The 23823-nt window shown below is 39.3% G+C and overlaps 2 protein-coding genes and 1 long non-coding RNA gene across 3 annotated transcripts in view; 2 read left to right on the top strand and 1 right to left on the bottom strand.

Moving 5' to 3' along the window:
- Window positions 1-20355, bottom strand: part of LOC120424529 (serine hydroxymethyltransferase) — a 28981-nt gene extending 8626 nt beyond the window's left edge. The window contains exon 1 of the mRNA XM_039588688.2: window positions 19914-20355. Within this exon, the coding sequence (XP_039444622.1) occupies window positions 19914-20207 (294 nt within the window). The 5' untranslated portion in view covers window positions 20208-20355. The remainder of the gene's footprint in view (window positions 1-19913) is intronic.
- Window positions 1-23823, top strand: part of LOC120424530 (putative fatty acyl-CoA reductase CG5065) — a 79235-nt gene that overhangs the window by 11288 nt on the left and 44124 nt on the right. The gene's annotated exons all lie outside the window — the stretch shown is intronic.
- LOC120424536 (uncharacterized) lies at window positions 14629-17050 on the top strand. The gene is made up of 3 exons (XR_008211718.1): window positions 14629-15504; window positions 15567-16251; window positions 16325-17050. It is a non-coding gene; the product is annotated as an uncharacterized LOC120424536 (long non-coding RNA).

Genomic DNA, 23823 nt, shown 5'->3' with positions numbered 1-23823 from the left:
ACCTGTTTTCGAAAGCCCGTAAAAATTACCAAACTCAAAATTTTATGAAACAAAAAATGTTTTGCTATCATTTGAACCTTGGACTAGAACCCCCGTGAATAACATTGTGAGTTTGGACCGGTTTTGAGTGGTTTTCAATCTTTTTTATTTGGTGCACCAGAGCACCACCAAGGCATATGAGCAACTAAATATTCAGGAGCACTTTTTTCTAAATTACAGAAAAAACTTATTTTTATCAAAACAAAAGTTTATAAACGTTTCGACTATTCATAAACAAGACAAACCATTGTTATTAGATCGATGGTTTTATTATTTTCCTTATTTTTCATGAAAATTGTTGTTTATGAGTTTTGAATGAGCTAATCAAAAAAATTTGAAAAAGCAGAAATTTTAGAATTTGTAATTCAAACTTCAGAAATATGGTCTTACAGCAAAGCATAAGTAGTTTTTAACACATTTCGAAGCATTTTCAAGCAACTGAACCAATAGATTTGAAGAAAACGAGATTTTGTGATTTTAGAAAAAGTTGCTCATCTTCCTGATGGTGCTCTGGTGCACCACTTCAAATTCAACTTTTTTGAACCAATTCGATGTTTGTGGGTCGAAGTAAAGTATTTCCTGCATTATTGTACCAAAATTTAGCCATTTACTATTTTTATGATAAGCAAACAGCTCTGGGCGTTAGAGGGTTAATGTACTGGTAATATCAAGTCTATTTATCATTCGCCTAATCTTTTTTGATTTTATTGCGAATTTATTTATTTGAATAATTCTATAATAATACTATAATCTATGCTTGTTTTGTATCTCCATTTATTAACTATTGTCTAATTTTACATTTAATACATCTAGCTTCTCATTTTTATTCTTCAAAATACGCTCATCATTCTCTTACTATTGATACTTGATTTTATAAAATAAATTCTCTTTTACTGTCTATTGTTTTCAATCTTCACCCTTTTTTCAAACAAGTGAGGTTTGAGCCCTTACTCAATTTATGGAATGGTTAAAGGATTAACACAAATATTACTATTGTATTTTTGGTAAACTTTTATAACATGCTTAGGACCAAAAATTGTAACAAAACACCGCGACAAAAGAAATAGCAACAGATAAACAGACTCAACAATAGGGAAGATTTCAGGAGAAAACAGTACACAGTAAATAACAATAAGTTTTTGAATTCAAACTAAAAATAAAACAGTTTTTGCTTAAATAAAAGTTGATAGGCACACTATAAATGGTTAGGCGCTTATACTTACATCAAACCCTACTTAATGTACCACCCCCGGCCGAGTTAAAATGCGTAACCGGAAAAGAAGGTGTGCATGCCTGGCACGAACACTCAACGCGTGTTCTAGCGTGCTGCTCGTACTGACTCAGAGCAAGGGTGAGATGTAGGTGTAAGGGCAGTGCGTGTTCGTCGGGAACCTAGTGCATAAGATCGGTCAAGGCCCGTTCTTACACTGAAAATTGCGAATTGCGAATTGCGAGTTCCATACAACATTTTTTGCAATTCCAAAAAACACACACTGAGTGAAATTTGAAGTCAAATTTTCTTGTATTTTGTCAATAAAACGTTTAAATAAAAAAAATAATGAAAAGTGTTACTTTTCGAAACAAGTGCTGAAAAGTTCAACTTTTCAGCACCCATTTGAGTGCTGAAAAGTAGAACTTTTCAGCACCCATTTGAGTGCTGAAAAGTAGAACTTTTCAGCATTTATTTTGAAAAGTGTTGCTATTCAATTCTGTTATTTTTGGTACAGAAAAGTAGGGTATATGGCCCTATTTTGGACCTACTATGCAAAGCGTCAACATATTTCGCATAGTTCTCAGGAACGGTCTAACTAATTTGGCCCGTTTCAGGATTGTTTTGTGCCTTAATTTATGCTTAACAAAGTGTACTATTGAAAATTTAAAATAAATTAACCATTCCATTGTAATAAGCATTTCAAGTAAAACATTTTTTGGATGCTTTTTGGACTTATTGAATGTATTTTGGAGACATCGCTGAACCTATTTTGGACCCACACTCTGATTGGTTGAAATTTGGACAACTCGAATTGCGGCGTGCGGCGGCAACACGCACACTTACAAAAACTCGGTTTGATAAACCAAAGGGCCTATCCACGATTATAATTTGGAAAATATTTATTTCAGAAATTAAACAATTATGATGAAACAATGGATTTGAATTTGAAAACGTGTTTTAATCATATTGAATGGAAACTCACGCATCTTTAGTAGGTCTCTGTCCTATTTACAATTTGTATATTCTAACGACCTAATTGTTCAAGCATTAGAACATAAAAGACAACCCGTTATTACTCGCAATAAAAACACCTTATCATAAAATTAAATGAATGACACAGATACATAACAAGTTACAATGAAAAAAGGTTCTAAATTTTACGCAGAGCTTTTGTTCAAATATTATTAAACAATCAAGAAATTTAAAAGGGAGATTATAGCTTGTAACTTGGTGTGAAACTTTCTCATCTGTCTTGATAAACTTTACAGTTGCTTGACAAAAAGTTTAACTACATTTTGTACTTTAAAAACAATGTAATATGTATTTGAAAAAAATCTTTGTTTGACTACCAGGGTGCCTTTGATAGTCATAGTTTGTCTTGTTAAAAGCAGATTTGAGGTTTTCAAACATGATTTTTACTTCGAACTTACCATCACTTAGGTTGCTGATATAATTTTTAAGAAAATCATTTATGTCAATACTTAGTTAATTATGTTTATAAGCTTTTTAACATAATACATATAAATTTTAGGTAATATTGTTAAAAATTCAGAACTTTGCCTGAAATTCGTTGAAACTAGTTTTGTTTATTAAATTATGGATTTGTATAACATGTATAACTGAATTTAAAGAATGAATCAAACGTTTTCACATTTTATATGAAATTTGGTTTTACTGGAAATACCTTTAAATTATGAGATTTTTTTAAATTATGTTTCAAAAACAAATAATATTTAATAATATTTATATTACTAATTTTACCTTTTCCTAGTACCCTTTTCCTAGTAGAAAATTGTCCGAAGAATCCGAAAATGCATTCCGTTTTACGATTCAAAATCATGTTCATTGAAAAAATCATGACACGTTGAGAAGATGAAAATAATGCTATTTATCAATAATTTCTTTGCTATAGTTAACTAACTTTTTAAACTTTTCAAAATTTCATGAAAAGTTCTTCATGGGGTACTTTGAGCCCTTCTCTACCACGGTCAGTATGATTCCATACCATTCCGTACGTATTCAATTTTTAATCTTCATTTTTCGGAAAAATATCAAACCTATCAAAGTCACCTATATGTCTCAAATCATAAAATTCATAATGTTAACATCGCATTAACCTCTTATGCTTACTTTTTCGAAGATTTTTATTTTTCTAGCATGATTGACACGGTAAAATTTAAAAGTGTAATTTATTATTAACCAACGCTGTCAATTGTGAAAAAAATCGTTATAACTGTATTTTTAAAATTATATATAGATAAATATGCAAAAATCAGATAAAACTTACAAAAAATATATTATCCATATGTATATTTCTCTGATTAGTTTGCAATACGTCTTAAAAGCCATCACGATCTCCGACACATTTTTGATTTTTTTCTGAACTAAACCAAATTTTGTTTGTTTTCCAGTAAAGAGCATTTAAAAGACGTGCAGATGATAATTCAAAGCATTTTTTATTTATAATTCATAAATTGATCGAGAACTAATCGAAATGACATGTTGACATGCGATGTTGACAGCTCCTGTCATGGTGACAGCTGACGATTTAATGAACTAGATCCTTTAGGTTTTTCAATCGTTTCCTCTTCAATTCCAACAGGGTAGCCAGTTTGCATAATTTGAAGCAAAAATTAAAAATATATTCGGCTAAATTGGTGATAATGATGTTAAGACAAAAATAAATCAACATCAATTTAAATTTTGGGATACTTTGCAATCGGTCCTAACAATCATCTAAATCTCTAGCATCAGTTTGCATTTTTGCCTTCCTCACTTTACTGAGGAAAGGCTATAAAATCACTCGAAAAACGAACTTTTTAGTTAGACCTCCTAGACCTACCTTCATTTGTACATATCGACTCAGAATCACCAGCTGAGCAAATGTCTGTGTGTTTGGCTGTATGTAGACATGTGTACCAAATCAATGTCACTGGAATATCTTGTCACAGGCTCAACCGATTCTGGCCGGAATGGTGTTAATCGATCCGTCTTAACGTTCTCTAAGTTGCTATTTAAATTCATGCAGTTTAATCATGTATTTAAAAAGTTATGTTAAAAAAACCGTTTCATATTAAATTAAAATTATGGTAAAAAGGGTGGTTTTTTCATGAAACCCTCATATGTTATATATTTTTAGAAAGCATATGAGAAGACCTTTCTTGTGGATTAAGAATTTTCAAGATCTGACTTACCTATCTAAAATTACAAGCAGTTTAAAAAATGGTCTGAATTTACATAACCTCAAATGGTCCCGCCTGATCGCCACGAAAAAAGCCTTGTAGAGGGATGCCATTTTCCTGAAAGGCGGTGTCTGTATAATCTTGACAAAAAGTCTGTAGAAAGTCTATTTTTTTTACTCGTCACTTTTTTTTATTAGGACCTCTTAGGTGCTGCGATCACGTAAGGGGAGATCCATAAACCATGTGGACACTTTAGGGTATTGTAATCACTCTATAAATGAGAGGAAGGCACCAACCACCTAAAGGTGGATTATTTAACGTTTATCGTTTAAAAAACATATTTTCATTGTTTCTGTTAATCATTTGCTTTTTAAAGCTTGGATTTCATTCAAATAATTACAGTAAAGAAATTCAATTCAAAATATTAAATAAAAAAAGGTGCAGGTGGTTATGTTCTACATGACCAATAAGACAAAGAACTTTGAACAAAACTCTAAAAAATCATTTTTTTGTTATTAATATTTTTAAATCTGTGCCAATTTATTTAATCCTTAATAATTAATACTAATGTAATGTCTTCAATCATTGACATCTCTGTGAAAATAAATTGCCAGAAAACGAAACTATTGCCAAAACAAGTATGGTTCGGAAAATGTCTTTTACCACCCCCCCCCCCCCCCCCCCAGAAAAAACGGCATCCGGAAATCATGGACCTTACAACCACAATCGAAATGCCAAATTTCATGTCCAGTCTCAAAAACGATATTGCTCCAAGTCGCATGGTTCGATAAATGTCCCCGGTAGAACCTTCCCTCAGGGCAATGGCCACTCCGGGTGTGGCCAATCCTATCAAAATGTCCATTTTCATTACCAGTATCAAAAACCATGAATTTGGATACCCATATTGCCCCAAGTCGCATGGTTCGATTAATGTCCCCCCGGTTGAACCTTCCCTCAGGGCAATGGCCACTCCGGGTGTGGCCAATCCTATCAAAATGTCCATTTTCATTACCAGTATCAAAAACCATGAATTTGGATACCCATATTGCCCCAAGTCGCATGGTTCGATTAATGTCCCCCCGGTTGAACCTTCCCTCAGGGCAATGGCCACTCCGGATGTGGCCAATCCTGCCAAAATGGCCATTTTCATTACCAGTATCAAAAACCATGAATTTGGATACCCATATTGCCCCAAGTCGCATGGTTCGATAAATGTCTTCCCGGGAGAACCTCCCTGAGGGCACCGGCCACTCCGGGTGTGGCCATTATCCTACCAGATTGGTCCCAACCCCATTGCCCTAAATCATGCTGGTTTTCGGGTGACCGTCCAACAATCTTTATTAGAACAGAATTCCTCCCAAGTTGGTGCACAACCTGTGTCTATCAATGTGTGGATGTGTGTGTCTGAGCAATAAAATTACCACCGTGGATCCGTCTTTGACGAAACCTTGTAAGGTACTGAAATTTTCTGAGGCTATCTGTTAGCTTAAATAGTTCGCATGAAATGTGGCAACCATGGTGCAACATTCTCGCGTGAAAGTTCCACGACAGCAAGAGAGAAGGCAAAATTTGCACCATGTTGCCACATTTCATGCGAACTATTTAAGCTAGCACTTAGCCTCAGAAAATTTCAGTGCCTTACGAGGTTTCTTCAAAGACGGATCCACGGTGGTAATTTTATTGCTCAGACACACACATCCACACATTGATAGACACAGGTTGTGAACCAACTTGGGAGGAATTCTGTTCTTATAAAGATTGTTGGACGGTCACCCGAAAACCAGAATGATTTAGGGCAATGGGGTTGGGACCATTCTGGTAGGATAATGGCCACACCCGGAGTGGCCAGTGCTCTGGGGAAGGTTCTACCGGGGACTTTTATCGAACCATGCGACTTGGGGCAATATGGGTATCAAAATTCATGGTTTTTGAAACTGGTAATGAAAATGGCAATTCAGAACGGATTTTTCACACCCGGAGTGGCCAGTGCCCTGCGGAAGGTTCTACCGGGGGGGCATTAATCGAACCATGCGACTTGGGATAATATGGGTATCCAAATTCAAGGTTTTTGAAACTGGTAATGAGCTAGTCGTATAGTTCGGTAAATGTCTTCCCGGCAGGACCTTCCTCCAAGGCAATGGCCACTCCGGTTGTGGCCAATCCGGTAAAAAAGGTCATTTTCATTACCAGTTTCAAAAACCATGAATTTTGATACCAATATTATTGCCCCATGTCGTATGGTTCGATTAATGTCCCCCCGGTAGAACCTTCCCCAGGGCACTGGCCACTCCGGGTGTGGCCAATATCCTACCAGATTGGTCCCAACCACATTGCCCCAAATCATTCTTGTTGTCCGGTGACCGTCCTAACAATCTTCATTAGAACAGAATTCCTCCCAATGTAGTGCACAAACTGTGTCTTTCAATGTGTGCGTGTATGCGCGTGTGTGTGTGTGTGTGTGAGCAATAAAATTACCACCGTGGATCCGTCTTTGATGAAACCACGGAAGGCACTGAAATTTTCTGAGGCTAAGTGCTAGCTTAAATAGTTCGCATGAAATGTGGCAACAGTGGTGCAACATTCTCGCGTGACAGTTCCACGAAAGCAGAAGGCAAGGCAAAATTTGTAATGTGCTCTCAGCCAATCAGCAGCCGGGATTTTTCCTGGATTAATTTTTTATTTTCATTTGAACTTTTGAATACTTTAACAAAGTTTTATCAACTTTGTGAGGTAGTCTACTTGCAATTTAAGACTTCCCCTTTCGTTTGGTGGATAAAGCATGCAGATTGCTTGAATTGGGTGGAAGATATAAGCGTTCAAACAATTACACAAATCGTTACACTTTCGCTTCGTGAAATTTTGGATTGACACCCGTAGACAGTGCCCTTAGGACAAAGTTCTTTGTCAAAAGTGTTTTAAAATGCATTATACACCTGTCCAGTTGTTTTGCCATCATTAGTTTCCAAAATATCTGAGTATTGACGAAAATTTTATTTTTTGCGAAAATTTTTTTTTTTTGCGGTGCTGTACATTGGAATTTTATAAAAATTCGAAACATTTTCAAACAAGCCCAAACATGCTTAATATGATTATCAATGCAGAAAAATGCATTTTAGATTGTTTTCAGTTGATTAGACTTCAATTTTCACGGAAATTTTAAAACTTTGAAAAATATTTGCAACGGCTTTAGACATTATTTAAAAAAGCTAAAAACGAGAAGATTTGCTTTAAAATCATAGATCTAAGTGTTCGAAAAATTTGATGGGGAAAGCACCCAAACTTAAATCTAGAGTTTTGGAGAAAATGCTGTTAATTTTACAAAATTGCGCTTACTTCTGCTAAAATTAATAAAATTTTATCATGAAATAGGGGAACTATACCCTTTTTCAGCCTATTTCTATTATCGGCCTATCAGCACTTTGATCACAAATTACAGCTTTCATAACGTGTTTTTGACTATTCCAAAGTAATAAATAGCTCAAATAAAAGTGAGCAAGCAACTCTCCATTGTTTATACATCTGAAAATGTTGATTTAATAGCGGAAAACGGCAAAAGTGATGAGAATTGGTCGAACGGCTTAGAGTGATTAAAATGGGTATATTTCCCCTATCAACTGTGAACTCTTTTCTACATTTTTATTTAATCAAAAAGTATATAAATGCCAAAGTTAAATCGGAGATGGTTATTTAGTAGTTTTTGGGCAAAATTTTCCAAGTGAAGCATTTTGAATTACTCAAATTTGTACTCCGGTAATTCTATAATGTGTCTTCCGATCAGTTATGCAACGAAAAGTTTTTTTATTTTGTTAGAAAATCATTCACTATGATAGTAATTTAAGTTCATCAAAAAGTTTGCCGTGTACATTGTTCTGACAAATTTGACATAATTTATGAGCATTGAAATATTAAAATTACGTTTTAAATCCCCAACTTATGGACTGAAATTAAATAAATGATTTTTATAAATTAAAAATAGACAAAAGTTTCAAAATAATTGCATCTTGGAACGGATCTTTCAAAAGACCAGAATTTCCAAAAAAAATAAACGACTGGAGGAAATCAAGAGCGAGCTCCGAGAAGAAGAAACACGCCAGCGTGTGCGTGAAATTGCTGCCAAAACGACGTCGAAGGAGAAAAACAAGGCCTACTTGGATGGACGCTCGAGAAGATGGCCACAAGAATCAACTTCTGCTGCAATTTAACAAAATGGCGCTTTTCAGCGCCAACGAAAAATTCACGAAAGAGTTATCGTTTCAAATGATTCATGCACTGCTTTTGGTGCATTTTTAAAGCTTTTCACGCTTGACGTTTAATTTTATTTAAATTTTTCCCCCAAAATTTTCATTTAAAAATAAAACTTACGAATGTTGACAATTTTCGCTTGCAAGTGTCAAACGTCAAATGATCGCAGTTGGCCTTGAACAAGCAAGCGCGTGCTTTGACCCACGCAAAAAATCTTTCCGCTCTCTGATTGGCTGTTTTGTTTTGCCGTGGAGTCGTGAAGGCAGCATTTTTGCCAACGATTTTCATTCCATCGTCATCGTCAACGATCGCAGTTGAGCCTTGAACAATTGCTCAAAATCATATGGTTCGGTAAATGTCCTCCCGGGAGAACCTCCCTGAGGGCACCGGCCACTCCAGGTTGTGGCCAATACTGTCAAAATGGTCATTTTCATTACCAGTATTGAAAAACATGAATTTTGATACCAATATTGCCCAAAATCGTATGGTTCGGTAAATGTCCTTCCGGGAGAACCTCCCTGAGGGCACCGGCCACTCCAGGTTGTGGCCAATACTGTCAAAATGGCCATTTTCATTACCAGTATTGAAAATCAAGAAGTTTGATACCCATATTGCCCAAAATCGTATGGTTCGGTAAATGTCCTCCCGGGAGAACTTCCCTGAGGGCACCGGCCACTCCAGGTTGTGGCCAATACTGTCAAAATGACCATTTTCATTACCAGTATTGAAAACCAAGAAGTCTGATACCCATATTGCCCAAAATCGTATGGTTCTGTTAATGTCCTCCCGGGAGAACCTCCCTGAGGGCACCGGCCACTCCAGGTTGTTGCCAATACTGTCAAAATGCCCATTTTCATCACCAGTATCAAAATCCAAGAAGTTTAATACCCATATTGTCCAGTCTCGTATGGCTTTCCATCGGAACACCCCTGAGGGTTCTGGCCACTCCGGGTCTTGTGGCCAGAGTATTCCGGCTGGCCTGTCTTCGCTTGGGCTGCTCCTTGCTCCAGGCCAGCTGCTTTTCGGCCAATTGCTTCTGGGCCTCCAGGCCATCTGCTTCCAGGTCCAGGTTGTTGTTCACTCCTCGGCGTCCAGCGATAGAATGATTTCCTTGGGCTGATCGAGCGGGGTTTATATTGGCTCGAAATGGTGACGCAACAGTGCCTTGTTGCGTCGCAGACCTCTTCCCCAGTACCAAGCATGCAACATTTTCGTAACGCGCGACATTTTTCGTTTTTCTGGATTGACACCTCACCAGAATAGAGCCCTTAGGACAAAGTTCTTTGTCAAAATTTCAACCAATTTCAATGAAATATCGAAATAAATTGATAAACAAAACTGGCAACACCTTGTTATGCATGTGTTGATGATAGCCTTGAACCGACGGCAAAGTAGCTCCAAAAACTGATCCAACGCGGCTGATTTGAAAAAATATTTTGAAATGAGTTTTTTTCGATAGTAGAATAGTTATTACAATGGTTTAGTGACGGAAAACAAGAAAGAATTAAATAAACAACAGTTACATTGCTCGGAAACCGGACGAAATTGCTTGGTGTCAGTGCAAAACAGAAAAAATCATCAAGGTGTCGCGAGCCAAATCTGATAAGCAACGAGGCCGGAATTTTGGACCTAATCGATGTGGTAGGAAAATGAAAGGAAGTTCGATTGGCGTTGGAAAAAGTGGCTGAAAAAGCGGTAATAATCAAAAATGGAGCAATTCTCTACGAAATCGGTCTTTTTTCTTCAATTTTAATTTTTGTATTTTTTAATCCGGCTGAAACTTTTTTGGTGCCTTCGGTATGCCCAAAGAAGCCATTTTGCATCATTAGTTTGTCCATATAATTTTCCATACAAATTCGGCAGCTGTCCATACAAAAATGATGTATGAAAATTCAAAAATCTGTATCTTTTGAAGGAATTTTTTGATCGATTTGGTGTCTTCGGCAAAGTTGTAGGTATGGATACGGACTACACTGGAAAAAATAATACACGGTAAAAAAAAATTTGGTGATTTTTTTATTTAACTTTTTATCACTAAAAATTGATTTACAAAAAAACACTATTTTTAATTTTTTTTATTTTTTGATATGTTTTAGAAGACATAAAATGCCAACTTTTCAGAAATTTCCAGGTTGTGCAAAAAATCACTGACCGAGTTATGAATTTTTTAATCAATACTGATTTTTTCAAAAAATCGAAATTTTGGTCGTAAAAATTTTTCAACTTCATTTTTCGATGTAAAATCAAATTTGCAATCAAAAAGTACTTTACTAAAATTTTGATAAAGTGCACCGTTTTCAAGTTATAGCCATATTTAAGTGACTTTTTTGAAAATAGTCGCAGTTTTTCATTTTTTTAAATTAGTGCACATGTTTGCCCAGTTTTGAAAAAAATATTTTTGAAAAGCTGAGAAAATTCTCTATATTTTGCTTATTCGGACTATGTTGATACGACCTTTAGTTGCTGAGATATTGCAATGCAATGGTTTAAAAACAGGAAAATTGATGTTTTCTAAGTTTCACCCAAACAACCCACCATTTTCTATCGTCAATATCTCAGCAACTAATGGTCCGATTTTCAATGTTAATATATGAAACAATTGTGAAATTTTCCGATCTTTTCGAAAAAAATATTTTTGGAATTTTCAAATCAAGACAAACATTTTAAAAGGGCGTAATATTGAATGTTTGGCCTTTGTGAAATGTTAGTCTTGATTTGAAAATTCCAAAAATATTTTTTTCGAAGAGATCGGAAAATTTCACAAATGTTTCATATATTAACATTGAAAATCGGACCATTAGTTGCTGAGATATTGACGATAGAAAATGGTGGGTTGTTTGGGTGAAACTTAGAAAACATCAATTTTCCTGTTTTTAAACCTTTGCATTGCAATATCTCAGCAACTAAAGGTCGTATCAACAAAGTCCAAATAAGCAAAATATAGAGAATTTTCTCAGCTTTTCAAAAATATTTTTTTCAAAACTGGGCAAACATGTGCACTAATTTAAAAAAATGAAAAACTGCGACTATTTTCAAAAAAGTCACTTAAATATGGCTATAACTTGAAAACGGTGCACTTTATCAAAATTTCAGTAAAGTACTTTTTGATTGCAAATTTGATTTTACATCGAAAAATGAAGTTGAAAAATTTTTACGACCAAAATTTCGATTTTTTGAAAAAATCAGTATTGATTAAAAAATTCATAACTCGGTCAGTGATTTTTTGCACAACCTGGAAATTTCTGAAAAGTTGGCATTTTATGCCTTCTAAAACATATCAAAAAATAAAAAAAATTAAAAATAGTGTTTTTTTGTAAATCAAGTTTTAGTGATAAAAAGTTAAATAAAAAAATCACCAAATTTTTTTTACCGTGTATTATTTTTTTCCAGTGTAGTCCGTATCCATACCTACAACTTTGCCGAAGACACCAAATCGATCAAAAAATTCCTTCAAAAGATACAGATTTTTGAATTTTCATACATCATTTTTGTATGGACAGCTGCCGAATTTGTATGGAAAATTATATGGACAAACTAATGATGCAAAATGGCTTCTTTGGGCATACCGAAGGCACCAAAAAAGTTTCAGTCGGATTAAAAAATACAAAAAAAAATCGAATGACCGAAATCCTAGAGAACTGCTCAATGTTAACATTTTTGGAAGAGGTAAGATACAAAACGATCCTGCCTACACATTCTGTTGGTTGGATTCAGTGAATTCGTACTTTAAAAGCCTGAACTACCTCGATTAATAAACATAGGTCCAAAATAGGTACTAGGTCCAAAATAGGGTCATATACCCTAGGCTATTTCGTCGTTTTAAAATGACAGGAAAAGTAAGTAGTTTCACGACGGAATTGCAAAAAATAATTTTAACAGATCCGGTTTGCATTTTTATCAAAATATCTAAGATCCGGGCTAAAAAACTGTAAAATACTAAAGCGCTTATAACTGTTGATAGGATTGTACGATTCTCATTATTAAAATCGATAGCAAAGCTACAATATTTCATGAATGAATGAAAGTTGCTAGTATTCTAAATTGAGGTGAAAAGTCATCGATTGTGATTGGACACTCAATAATATTTTAACTAAAATATAAATTGTAATTGTAATTGATTGTTTATTTGTGACGAGAGCCTGTTAGTTTACAACTTTATTATTTTATAAATAAAATAATATATTTAAAATTGATTGGAAATGTCGTTTTACAATTCCACAACATGGTGGGATTTCTTCTGAAAACCACCCTTTTTACAATTTTCCAAACTTAAGTCTAAATCGTTATCTTAAGCATAGCTTTTAAAGTACTTAAAATAATTCTACAATTGTTGATATCTAGGCTGAAATGATTTTTAATTAAGACACATGGAACCCCATGGCGGATCGAATGAAACCATTGAGAAATTTAGCTCAAGTATCGATGAGTGTTTGGTTGAAATTTCGCAGATATAACGAGATATAAAGCGTTTCTAGCTAACTTTTTAAGTGGGGAAGATAAAAATGATAATGTGAGATTCTTGGCTTGATGCACAGTAGCCTGTCCCATTTTGAGGTCATGTCGAGGAATTTCAGGTGCTCACTTCTTAAATGATAGATTATGATGTTAGGAACAATGTTTTCTTAGACAAGAAAAAATAATAAAATACTTTCTCGCACCCCCTAGTCGATTTACTGAAAAAAGTCACTTTTTTGAACAAATTTTCTAAAATCGCTTGGAATCAATACAAAAACTGTTTCGATCAGGTGTGTATTATCTTCAAACGATAGGTTTTTGTCCTTAGATTAAGATGCACTATCAATATTGGACGAAAATTTAAGTTTTTGGACTCTCCCAGGCGGATTTGTGTCTAAAAAATCGCATTTTTTCGAAACTTTTTTCAGAAATGTTCATTTAATTTAGGGTAGCCTATTTTTCCCAGTGAAACCAATACATGCAGCTTGTAGGAAATTTCATGGCGAACATTTTTCCATTTGAGAAAATGCAATTTCGACACTCCAGAGCCGAGATATTTGAGTTTTAGAGAGGAAAAAAGTGCCAATTTTCAAAATTTCTCAGAATTCAGAAGCAAGGCCTACTAATTACACGATGTAGCAAGCATATGTCTCAAAGGTCAGGGTATGCTTTTTATAGTAATTTTAGCCGCTGAATCCGAATCTGAAATCAAATTTCGTGCAAACAGTGATGTTTTGGAGCTACACCCTTTTGGAATGTTATTTGCGTGTTTAAGAGGCAGTTTTTGTAAATATTGCTCGGTTTGTTCTAGAGGTCATATCGAGGTGCTCCGATTTGGATGAAACTTTCAGCGTTTGTTTGTCCATACATGAGATGAACTCATGCCAAATATGAGCCCTCTAAGACAAAGGGAAGTGGGGTAAAACGGGCATTGAAGATTGAGGTCCAAAAAACATAAAAAAATCTTAAAATTGCTCGCATTTAAGTAAAACTTCATCAATTCCAACTATCTTAGATGCATTTGCATGGTCTTTTGAAGCACTTCAAAATGAGCCATAGACATCCAAGATTGGTTTAACTTTTTCTCATAGCTTTTGCAAATTACTGTTAAAAATTGTTTTTTTTAAACCTCAATATATTTTTGCAACAGCCTCCAACACGAGGGGGATGACACTCCCGAGATGAGCTCGCGATTCAACTGCGATGACCTTCAATGAACGCGATCTGCCACGATTGCCGAGATTCAGCGCGATCTGGCACGATTTAATCGCGATGTGAGCGCGATGTAGACAAATCGCGCGATTTCAGCTGTGCACTGCTCGAAAGAGTTTGACAACAACCAAATGACAGGTCCTGCTGAAATTTTATTCGAGCAGTGGAAGAGCAAAACAAAACAAAATAAACACGTGGGAATGGAGCACCCGATTCGAGTGGTAGAAATGACAGTTCTCCCATAAGGAATACATTGTAGAAAAAAGCAAAAACTGCTCGAATGGAAATACTCCATTGGAGGACGAATTTTCTACCGACGATGCTACCGCCACGAGGACCGCCGCCGAAGGCGACCATTAATACCGGAGTGACCCCTGGAAAAGGCGAGAAAGCTGTGCGGAAGTCGCCGCTGTCGATTCGCCACTCCCTGTCAACGCCACAGTTTCCGTGGCTGAAGTTGAAAAGGCCGAAAGAAGGTCCCAGATCACTAGAAGGAGAAAGTGGTTGCTGCGCTCGTTGAGGAGGGAAAAAAACATATCGAAGAGACAGTGGCTGCGGCACAGGTTGTGCCGGAAGTCGTTGCGGAACGCGCTGCCATTGAGCCCAAATCCAATCCGATCCTTGCCTCCTTCCTTCCAGATAATGGTGCTTGCAGAAGCTTCCATGTCCCAGACCAGTACCAAACCCGAGCTCGACTCTCTCAATTCGATCCCGGAGCCACAAGTTGTGGAGGAGTTCAAACGAGTTGTCGAAGAAGCGGTCGTTGAACAGATTGAGGAGAAGCCGGTTGAAGCTCCGGCTCCAATTGTTGGGGTTAATTGTCGAGGTTAAGGACTCTGTTGAAGATTAGGAGGAAGATATTGAACCACAGGAGTCTGTGCAGGCCGTTACGGGCACTCCGTAGCTGAAGAAAATTGTCACCGAGGTGGTGGACGAGAACCTGGACAAGATTGAGGAGTTGGTCCAGTTTGAGGCCGTGCCGCTGACTCCGGTTGCGGAAGAGCCAACCGTACAAAAGGATAAGCCCGAATCGACCCTCGGAGTAGATCCTAAATCCGACGATTCGGGCGCCTATTTACAGTAGTGGTAACCTTTAAATGACCCCGAGCCGAAAGAGAATTCTTCGCCGAATGATGTAATCCGGTGGCGGATAAACGCTTGGTAAGTTTGATGGTCTTCGGATGAGTTTGGTTCAATGCGCTGATCTTGGTATTTTTTTCTAGGCTGTGATTCCAACATCCAAACAGAACGTGCAGGTTCTGCAGCAGTCGCTCTCGAATCTTAGCCTGGCAAGAGGGAATCAAGTCGGAAACTCCTCCAACAACAACACCACTGGCAAATGTTTTACGGTCGCGGCGCTTAAGTCTACGGTCAACAAAATGGTTCCTACGTCGTCTTCGTCCAACCCGCCGACGGTCATCACATTGGTGACGGCGAACGTCATCCAGACTACAAACAACCTAATCAGTGAGCTGGCCGCACAATCGCTCGAGCTGGCCGGTTGAATCGGTAGTTCTGCATCCACGGCCACGACCGCAACCAGTACGGGTACGAGCAGTGCCGCGAGAAGCCAGAGCCGCAAGTAGCATCTCGGTCAGAAGCAGCTCAAACTCGAGGTCGAGTGGCCGAGGTGCAGACAGCACCACAACAAAAACCATTAGAAACAACAAAAGTGGTCCGGCAATACTAATTTAAGCAGCTATAACGGTGTTCACGGCTGGTAGAGATATCAGCAGCAGTTTTGAGCAGGGTTTTGTGCTCAACCAGCTGGTCCTGAACACGCTTTGCAACCAAAATGTCCTGCAGCAGTTCGCGCAACGGTTCATGGTGGACACGCACAAGCCCCGTGGCTCGACCACCAATCCGGACGGACCGTCGTTGCCACCGTTGGTAAAGGACTTCCCGACAGTGAGAACTAACGTGTGCTCTGTCGCCCCTCGCCAGCCGTAACTAACATTGTTGTGTGTGCAACACTTTTCAGACGCCGAACTGGCCGATCTGCCGGGAATCTTCTGCGTCGTCATGTACGACTTTCGGTTGGACCTACTACCCACGCCCGAGTTTGTCCAGGTGCACCAGCAGATGTCCATTATTATTCAGCTGGTATGGAGCCCAGGACAAACCGACGAAGGCTTGGTGGTGGCGGCGGACAGCTCGCGGGTTACTATCAACAACTTTGAGTGTGTCGACGCGCTCAACGGCTGCACCGACATCTCGATTGCCTTACAGGACACTGTAAAACATAATCTTGTTAATTTAATAACGGTTCTTTAAAAATCTTCAGGAAATGGCGGTCAGCTGTCATGACAATGACGCGTACGCGAACCTAATCGGCATGAACTCGTTCTGCAAAAAGCTCTGGGCCGGCAACCAGAACCAGCTGGTGACGTCCGGTAAGTTGTCACCAATCGAGGACGACGCGGTTGGTAGCCTGGATGAAGTCAAGCAGTGTGGCTTCCGGCAGGCACACAGGCTTGCCAGCTGAAGACGTTCGACTCGTAGACGTGATAATGATGAACAAATCGGCCGCTCCGCTGCTGTTCCGCGGTTCTGATGTAGAATACTCCCAATTTTAATCAAAAGTGTAGATCGAGCCACAGATAGCACTGCATCAGCCGTTCAAGTAAAACTGAGCGGTCAAGCAGCAGGTCAACCTAATCAATTACTAGAACGTGAACGATTTCTGACTAACAGGATATCGTTGCCAAATAAAATTACAATTACAATTAATTCTGTGTAAATACAGTTCGAATAAAGAATTTCGTGTGTATCCAATATATTATTTTTTGTTTGTAACACTCTATCACAATATCACAAATGTTTTTTTTTTACATTTACTGGCCGAGTCTACCTCGGAATGGTTGGCAACACCTTCGACGAAAAAACCCCTTTCAATTCACCGGTTCAAAATTGCGCCTCTGGGATGATTCGCTCCCGCTGGCGCGCATCGCCAGTGCCGTCAACGATTGCGGCTGGATCGACCTGGACTATGTTCCGCTGATGGTCGCCAACACGCTGATCAGCTCGTGGGATCGCTTGCTTGCAGGGACATCCAAGCTCGCCGTGGACAACCTGTGCCACAGCGCCAAGGACATCGGCCTGTGGGTTAGCCTGTGGGGCATCTTCTTCATGACCGATCCGCTCAAGTACGAAATACGCTGTTCGACCTGCAGAACGAGGATGCTGCTGTGTACGATGGTTACATCAACATCGCGCTGACCGCGCCAAGAACCTACTCATAACGAACATGCTGCAGCAGCTGGACGGCTCGACGCCAATCTGGGAGGAAATTGGCCGCCAGATCTTGTGCGACAACCGCCAGATTCCGCTGCACGAGCTGGAACACCAACACCGACGGCCGGGGCAGGCCCGTGAACAGAATCGGCAGCATAATCCTTGCGTTCCAGCTCCAGTGGCTCGTGAAGCTTTTGTAGAACGAAGTCACCGGCAGAGGCCACGGGTTTGTTGTCATCGAAGATCTGAACGCCCACCTTGGTCGATGCGCACTTTTCTGGAGAGGCAATCGTTTAAGTTTCATCCCCAGCCACCTCTGCTGATACGTCGGCCGTCGACGGGAGAAATCTGCGGAAATGAAAAAAAATTACTGGTTTATTCTAACCTTAAAATCTAGCCGCAACAGTTGCAGTTACTGTTTAAAAAATTAAGCTTACCGAATCGGCATAGTATTTGGTAAATCTCGCAACACCTGATATTTTGCCGGTAACGAATTTACGTTGAACCTTTTCCACAGGAAAACCGCCTAATTTAAACTAAAGTTGCTAAAATCCAATTCGGATTAGTTTTTTGTTGGCAAAAACGATTCGATTCGTCTGTTTATTTACATTTTCGGACTGCTCGAACAGAATCAAAACATTTCAACAGTGCGACCAGTTTCGCAGAAAACTGCATGAACAAATATTTCATGGCAACCCTGACTGCATGAAAAAAAATATTTTCAGTCGAGCACGATCTGAGCACGATGAGCGCGATGAGCGCGATCTGGCGCGATCTGGCACGATGTGCCACGATGAGCGAAAAACAACCACGATGAAGGTGCGATGAGCGAATATAGTGGAATTTGACGCGATATGATGCGATTTTTACCAAATCGCGGAGTGTCATTCCCCTCGCTCCAACACCCATACTCCCATAGGTCAAAAGTTAGGGAATTACATGGACTATAAGCCTATGGTATTAACTTTTTGGCCAATCGCAGTTTTTCTCATAGTTTTTCGATTTTTCTATAACAAACATTTTACAACGTTAGTTATTGTCCTGTAGGCATCCATAGCGGCACTTTTTAGTCTCACTTTTGTCATATTCGAAATCCTCGGAAAATTCAAACTTCAATGCCCGTTTTACCCCACTTCTCTTTGTCTTAGAGGGCTCATATTTGGCATGAGTTCATCTCATGTATAGACAAACAAACGCTGAAAGTTTCATCCAAAACGGAGCACCTCGATATGACCTCTAGAACAAACCGAGCAATATTTACAAAAACTGCCTCTTAAACACGCAAATAACATTCCAAAAGGGTGTAGCTCCAAAACATCACTGTTTGCACGAAATTTGATTTCAGATTCGGATTCAGCGGCTAAAATTACTATAAAAAGCATACCCTGACCTTTGAGACATATGCTTGCTACATCGTGTAATTAGTAGGCCTTGCTTCTGAATTCTGAGAAATTTTGAAAATTGGCACTTTTTTCCTCACTAAAACTCAAATATCTCGGCTCTGGAGTGTCGAAATTGCATTTTCTCAAATGGAAAAATGTTCGCCATGAAATTTCCTACAAGCTGCATGTATTGGTTTCACTGGGAAAAATAGGCTACCCTAAATTAAATGAACATTTCTGAAAAAAGTTTCGAAAAAATGCGATTTTTTAGACACAAATCCGCCTGGGAGAGTCCAAAAACTTAAATTTTCGTCCAATATTGATAGTGCATCTTAATCTAAGGACAAAAACCTATCGTTTGAAGATAATACACACCTGATCGAAACAATTTTTGTATTGATTCCAAGCGATTTTAGAAAATTTGTTCAAAAAAGTGACTTTTTTCAGTAAATCGACTAGGGGGTGCGAGAAAGTATTTTATTATTTTTTCTTGTCTAAGAAAACATTGTTCCTAACATCATAATCTATCATTTAAGAAGTGAGCACCTGAAATTCCTCGACATGACCTCAAAATGGGACAGGCTAATGCACAGTCTATACTAACAAGCTATCGTATACTATTTTTGTTTGTTTTATAAATAATGTATTTTTCAAGGAAATTCATGAATCAACCTCTGGAGGAAATTGCACACACTTTAGAACCAATACCTAACGATGTATACAGTGTACACACTTCACTTCACCTCAACCATCATTGTTTTAGCATTGCTTGTAGTTGAGCGCCTGAGTCTAAATCAGTAAATTAGCACCAATCAAGCCCTCCACCGAGACTTTGAGTGATGAAACTTTTGCACACGTGGTTTTGCACACTCCAGTTTCAGCGCAAATCTTTTATGTTACACTGACTTAGCGCATGCCCGACCAACTTAAGCCACTTCCCAAGGATGAACTTACCTTTACGGTTTTCGGTAAACTGGCTCCGTCCAAAACGCCGGATGTGGTATGGATTGAGCGCGAAAGGCCAAAACTGGTGGCGGCGGCGGCCTGCTGAGATGATGCTCGCGACGTCGCGGACTGCTTGGATATCACCACCGGCAACGCAGAAATCGTTCCAAACTGTTTGAAGCCGATTCCAGTTGTATTGGTGCTCACCGTCAGCAGCAGTCTCTGTTTATCCAACGCCATCGGATGCCGCAAGCCCCCGTAGGAGCGAGCGAGAGGCGCGAGTCGTACAAAAGCCGCGGGCATTTTTTTTATTTACTTGTTTGCGCTGCACTTCTCCAACAGAGGAAAAAATAAAACTTAACCCGATCACACACTCACACACAAAGTACTTCGCGAGCGACCACGCGGATCGACCGTCCGGTTGCGAATTCCAAACACGAAAGAAATCGACTCCAAAACTGAGCCCTGAAAATCGAAACAAGCCCGTGCTATTATCGGACTTTTTTTCACTTTTGCTTCATCTAGCGATAACCTTTGACACGGGTGGACATGTTTGTAAAGAGTGATGTGCTGAATATTCATAATTTTGAGGAATTTGTTTTTTAAACTATATAATACGAGAAGATTTTAAAGTTGGGTGGATGATTCAACTTTATCTTTTAATATTTAATTAGTTTTTTGTTGCTTGATTGTTAAATTATCCTAATTATCCTATAAGCTTTCAATTATTGCATTTTATGATTTGTATGTAACATTGGGATATAACAAAAATGATTGTGGTTTGGTTGAGCGTTTGGTACTTTACTGAGAATACTCGTCTCTACTCACTTGTCTATTCAGTTTTTGGCTTGATTGGACGTAACAGAAGCTGGCGCTTTGCATTTGAATTTTAAATGGGATTTAACTCGTAAAAATACATTGTTTTTACAAAAAAGTTCAAGATGGTATGTCAGAGACATAACCGAAAGACATAGGACCAAACAATTTGAATGTGTTGTTGGATTGCTAGTGAAATCTGGAATAAGATTATTTTATTTTGTTTCATAGATTTGTCGGCAAAATTGTCATAAACGTTCTCCCAAGGTGAACCTTCCATGAGGGCACCGGCAACTCCAGGTTGTGGCCACTACAGTCGAAATGTAAATTTTCATGTTCAGTATCAAAAAGCATGAATTTTGATACCCATATTGCCACAACTCGTATGGTTCTGTAAAAGACCCTCGAGGCCCCGGGGGAACCTGCTTTGAGATCACCGGCCACTCCAGGTTGTGGCCACTACTGTCGGAATGTTAATTTTCATGTACAGTATCAAAAATCATGAATGTTGATACCCATATTGCCACAACTCGTATGGTTCTGTAAATGTCCCCCCAGGCCCCAGTGGAACCTTCTTTGAGGGCACCGGCCACTCCAGGTTGTGGCCACTACTGTCGAAATGGCCATTATTATGTTCAATCTAAAAACCATGAATTTTGATACCCATATTGCCACAACTCGTATGGTTCTGTAAAAGTTCCCCCGGGCCCTGAGGGAACCTGCTTTGAGATCACTGGCCACTCCAGGTTGTGGCCACTACTGTCGAAATGGCCATTATTATGTTCAGTATCAAAAAGCATGAATTTTGATACCCATATTGCCACAACTCGTATGGTTCTGTAAAAGTTCCCCCGGGCCCCGAGGGAACCTTCTTTGAGTGCACCGGCCACTCCAGGTTGTGGCCACTACTGTCGAAATGGCCATTATTATGTTCAGTATCAAAAACCATGAATTTTGATACCCATATTGCCGCAACTCGTATGGTTCTGTAAATGTCCCCCCAGGCCCCGGGGGAACCTTCTTTGAGGGTACCGGCCACTCCAGGTTGTGGCCACTACTGTCGAAATGGCCATTATTATGTTCAGTATCAAAAACCATGAATTTTGATACCCATATTGCCACAACTCGTATGGTTCTGTAAATGTCCCCCCAGGCTCCGAGGGAACCTTCTTTGAGGGCACCGGCCACTTCAGGTTGTGGCCACTACTGTCGAAATGGCCATTATTATGTTCTGTATCAAAAAGCATGAATTTTGATACCCATATTGCCACAACTCGTATGGTTCTGTAAATGTCCCCCCAGGCTCCGAGGGAACCTTCTTTGAGGGCACCGGCCACTTCAGGTTGTGGCCACTACTGTCGAAATGGCCATTATTATGTTCTGTATTAGAGATGGGCTTTTTTGAGCGAACCGTTCTTTTGAACCGGCTCAAGCTAAAGAACGAATGAGCGACCGCTCAGAAAAAATGAGCGGCGGTTCATTTTGTGAACCGGTTCTTTTCAAAGAACCGTCAAATCAAAGAGCGAGTCGATGAAACGAACCGAACGAGAGCGAATGAGCGAGAGCGAATGAACGGAAAGAAAAAACAGAGCGCTTGATAAGCGTCGCTCGCGCTGTCGTCGACGAGGGGCGCGACAATAGTAAAAAATTAAATAAATTAATTAATTAACTGCCGAAATTAACAAATTAACGAAAAATTAATGATTGTTTACGATCAAAACATCGCCACCTCTTTTAACACCACATTGATTTGACAGTTCGACATTGCGCACGATTGTTGTTGTTGTTTTTGGAGTATTTTTTTTTTGTCGTCGAATAGTCGGTCTACGATTATGGCAGAGAACACTCCGGTGGACATTCCGGCGGCGGAGATTACTTCAATAGTTGAAGCGGCGGCGGTAGCCGGTTCATCGATCGCAAGAATAAACAAGGTGGTAGCTACAACAATCACGACGGCGATGGCGGTGGTGGACACCCAGATCAGCATCTGCAACTGAAGCAGGAGCTATCTTCCCAGGTGAGCGTTTGGTTGCAGCAGGTGATTGAGTCACCAACTTCTGACTACACTCAAACCCCGATGGTTTGACACCAACTCTTGTCAAACGAACGGGGTCACTTTTTAGTTTGACACCCCTTTTACACGGAGTTCACACACACTACCAAACGTGTGTTTTGATAGTGTGCGTGAGCGCCGTGTAAAAAGTGACAGTTGGTCACTTTTTAGTTTGACTTTTACCAACCAACGGGGTACAAACTAAAAAAGTTTCAAACGAAAAAGTGACCAACCACCGGGGGTTGAGTGTAATCAACTGAAACATAGAACAATCCGGCAGGTTAACCTCCTTTTTTGTGTACAAAATTGAAACTCGTTTCAGGATCAATTGCCACCCCAGAAGTTTCCGGGAAATGGTGGTGGCACCCTTGCCGTTGGCGAACCTGGTGATCAGTTTAACGATGATGTTCCGCAGCAGCACCACCACCAGTAACTGGATCAATGACCCTCGAGAGATTTTCGTGATAACCGTCAGTCGGAGAACGACCGTTGGCAGGAGCCTCCGGCCAACGGAGGTGGAGGTGATGGGTGACTGTTCCTACACGGTTAAACCGACAGGATGGCATGCGCCCGGGCAGTTCCGGAAACACGGTCGCGTTCCTGGTTCCGATCCCAAATAAAATGTACAAGCATTACATCAATCCGCTGTCCCAGAATCGTCCCTTCAACAGATCGACAGTTGATAGTATGCTGGAGTGCTAATAATAAAATTGTGAAATTGTGCTTTGAAATATAAACTAAAGTCTAAATTACTTATTAGGATGTAACAAAAATGACTTTTTGGTGGGCATTCAAGGGTTTGTTCCGGTGGGCATACTAAGCCCAAATCCAAAATATGAGCTTGATTGGACGTAACAGGAGCTGGCGCTCCGCCCTTCAATTTTAAATGGGATTTAACCCGTAAAAAAAGATTTTTTCAAAAATGTCACTTTTTGAGGCATTTTGGCCACCAATGCGTTTACCAAAAACATCACTGGCGTGTAGGCCAGATCCTTGCGCATCTTTTGGTATATATAACATTGACATTTGGAGCACCCTGGAGCTCGGTAC

Source organism: Culex pipiens, chromosome 1 (assembly GCF_016801865.2).
Source record: "Culex pipiens pallens isolate TS chromosome 1, TS_CPP_V2, whole genome shotgun sequence".
NCBI lineage: Eukaryota > Metazoa > Arthropoda > Insecta > Diptera > Culicidae > Culex > Culex pipiens.
Note: the sequence above shows the minus strand (reverse complement) of the source record. Positions and strands in the feature narration are given on the sequence as shown.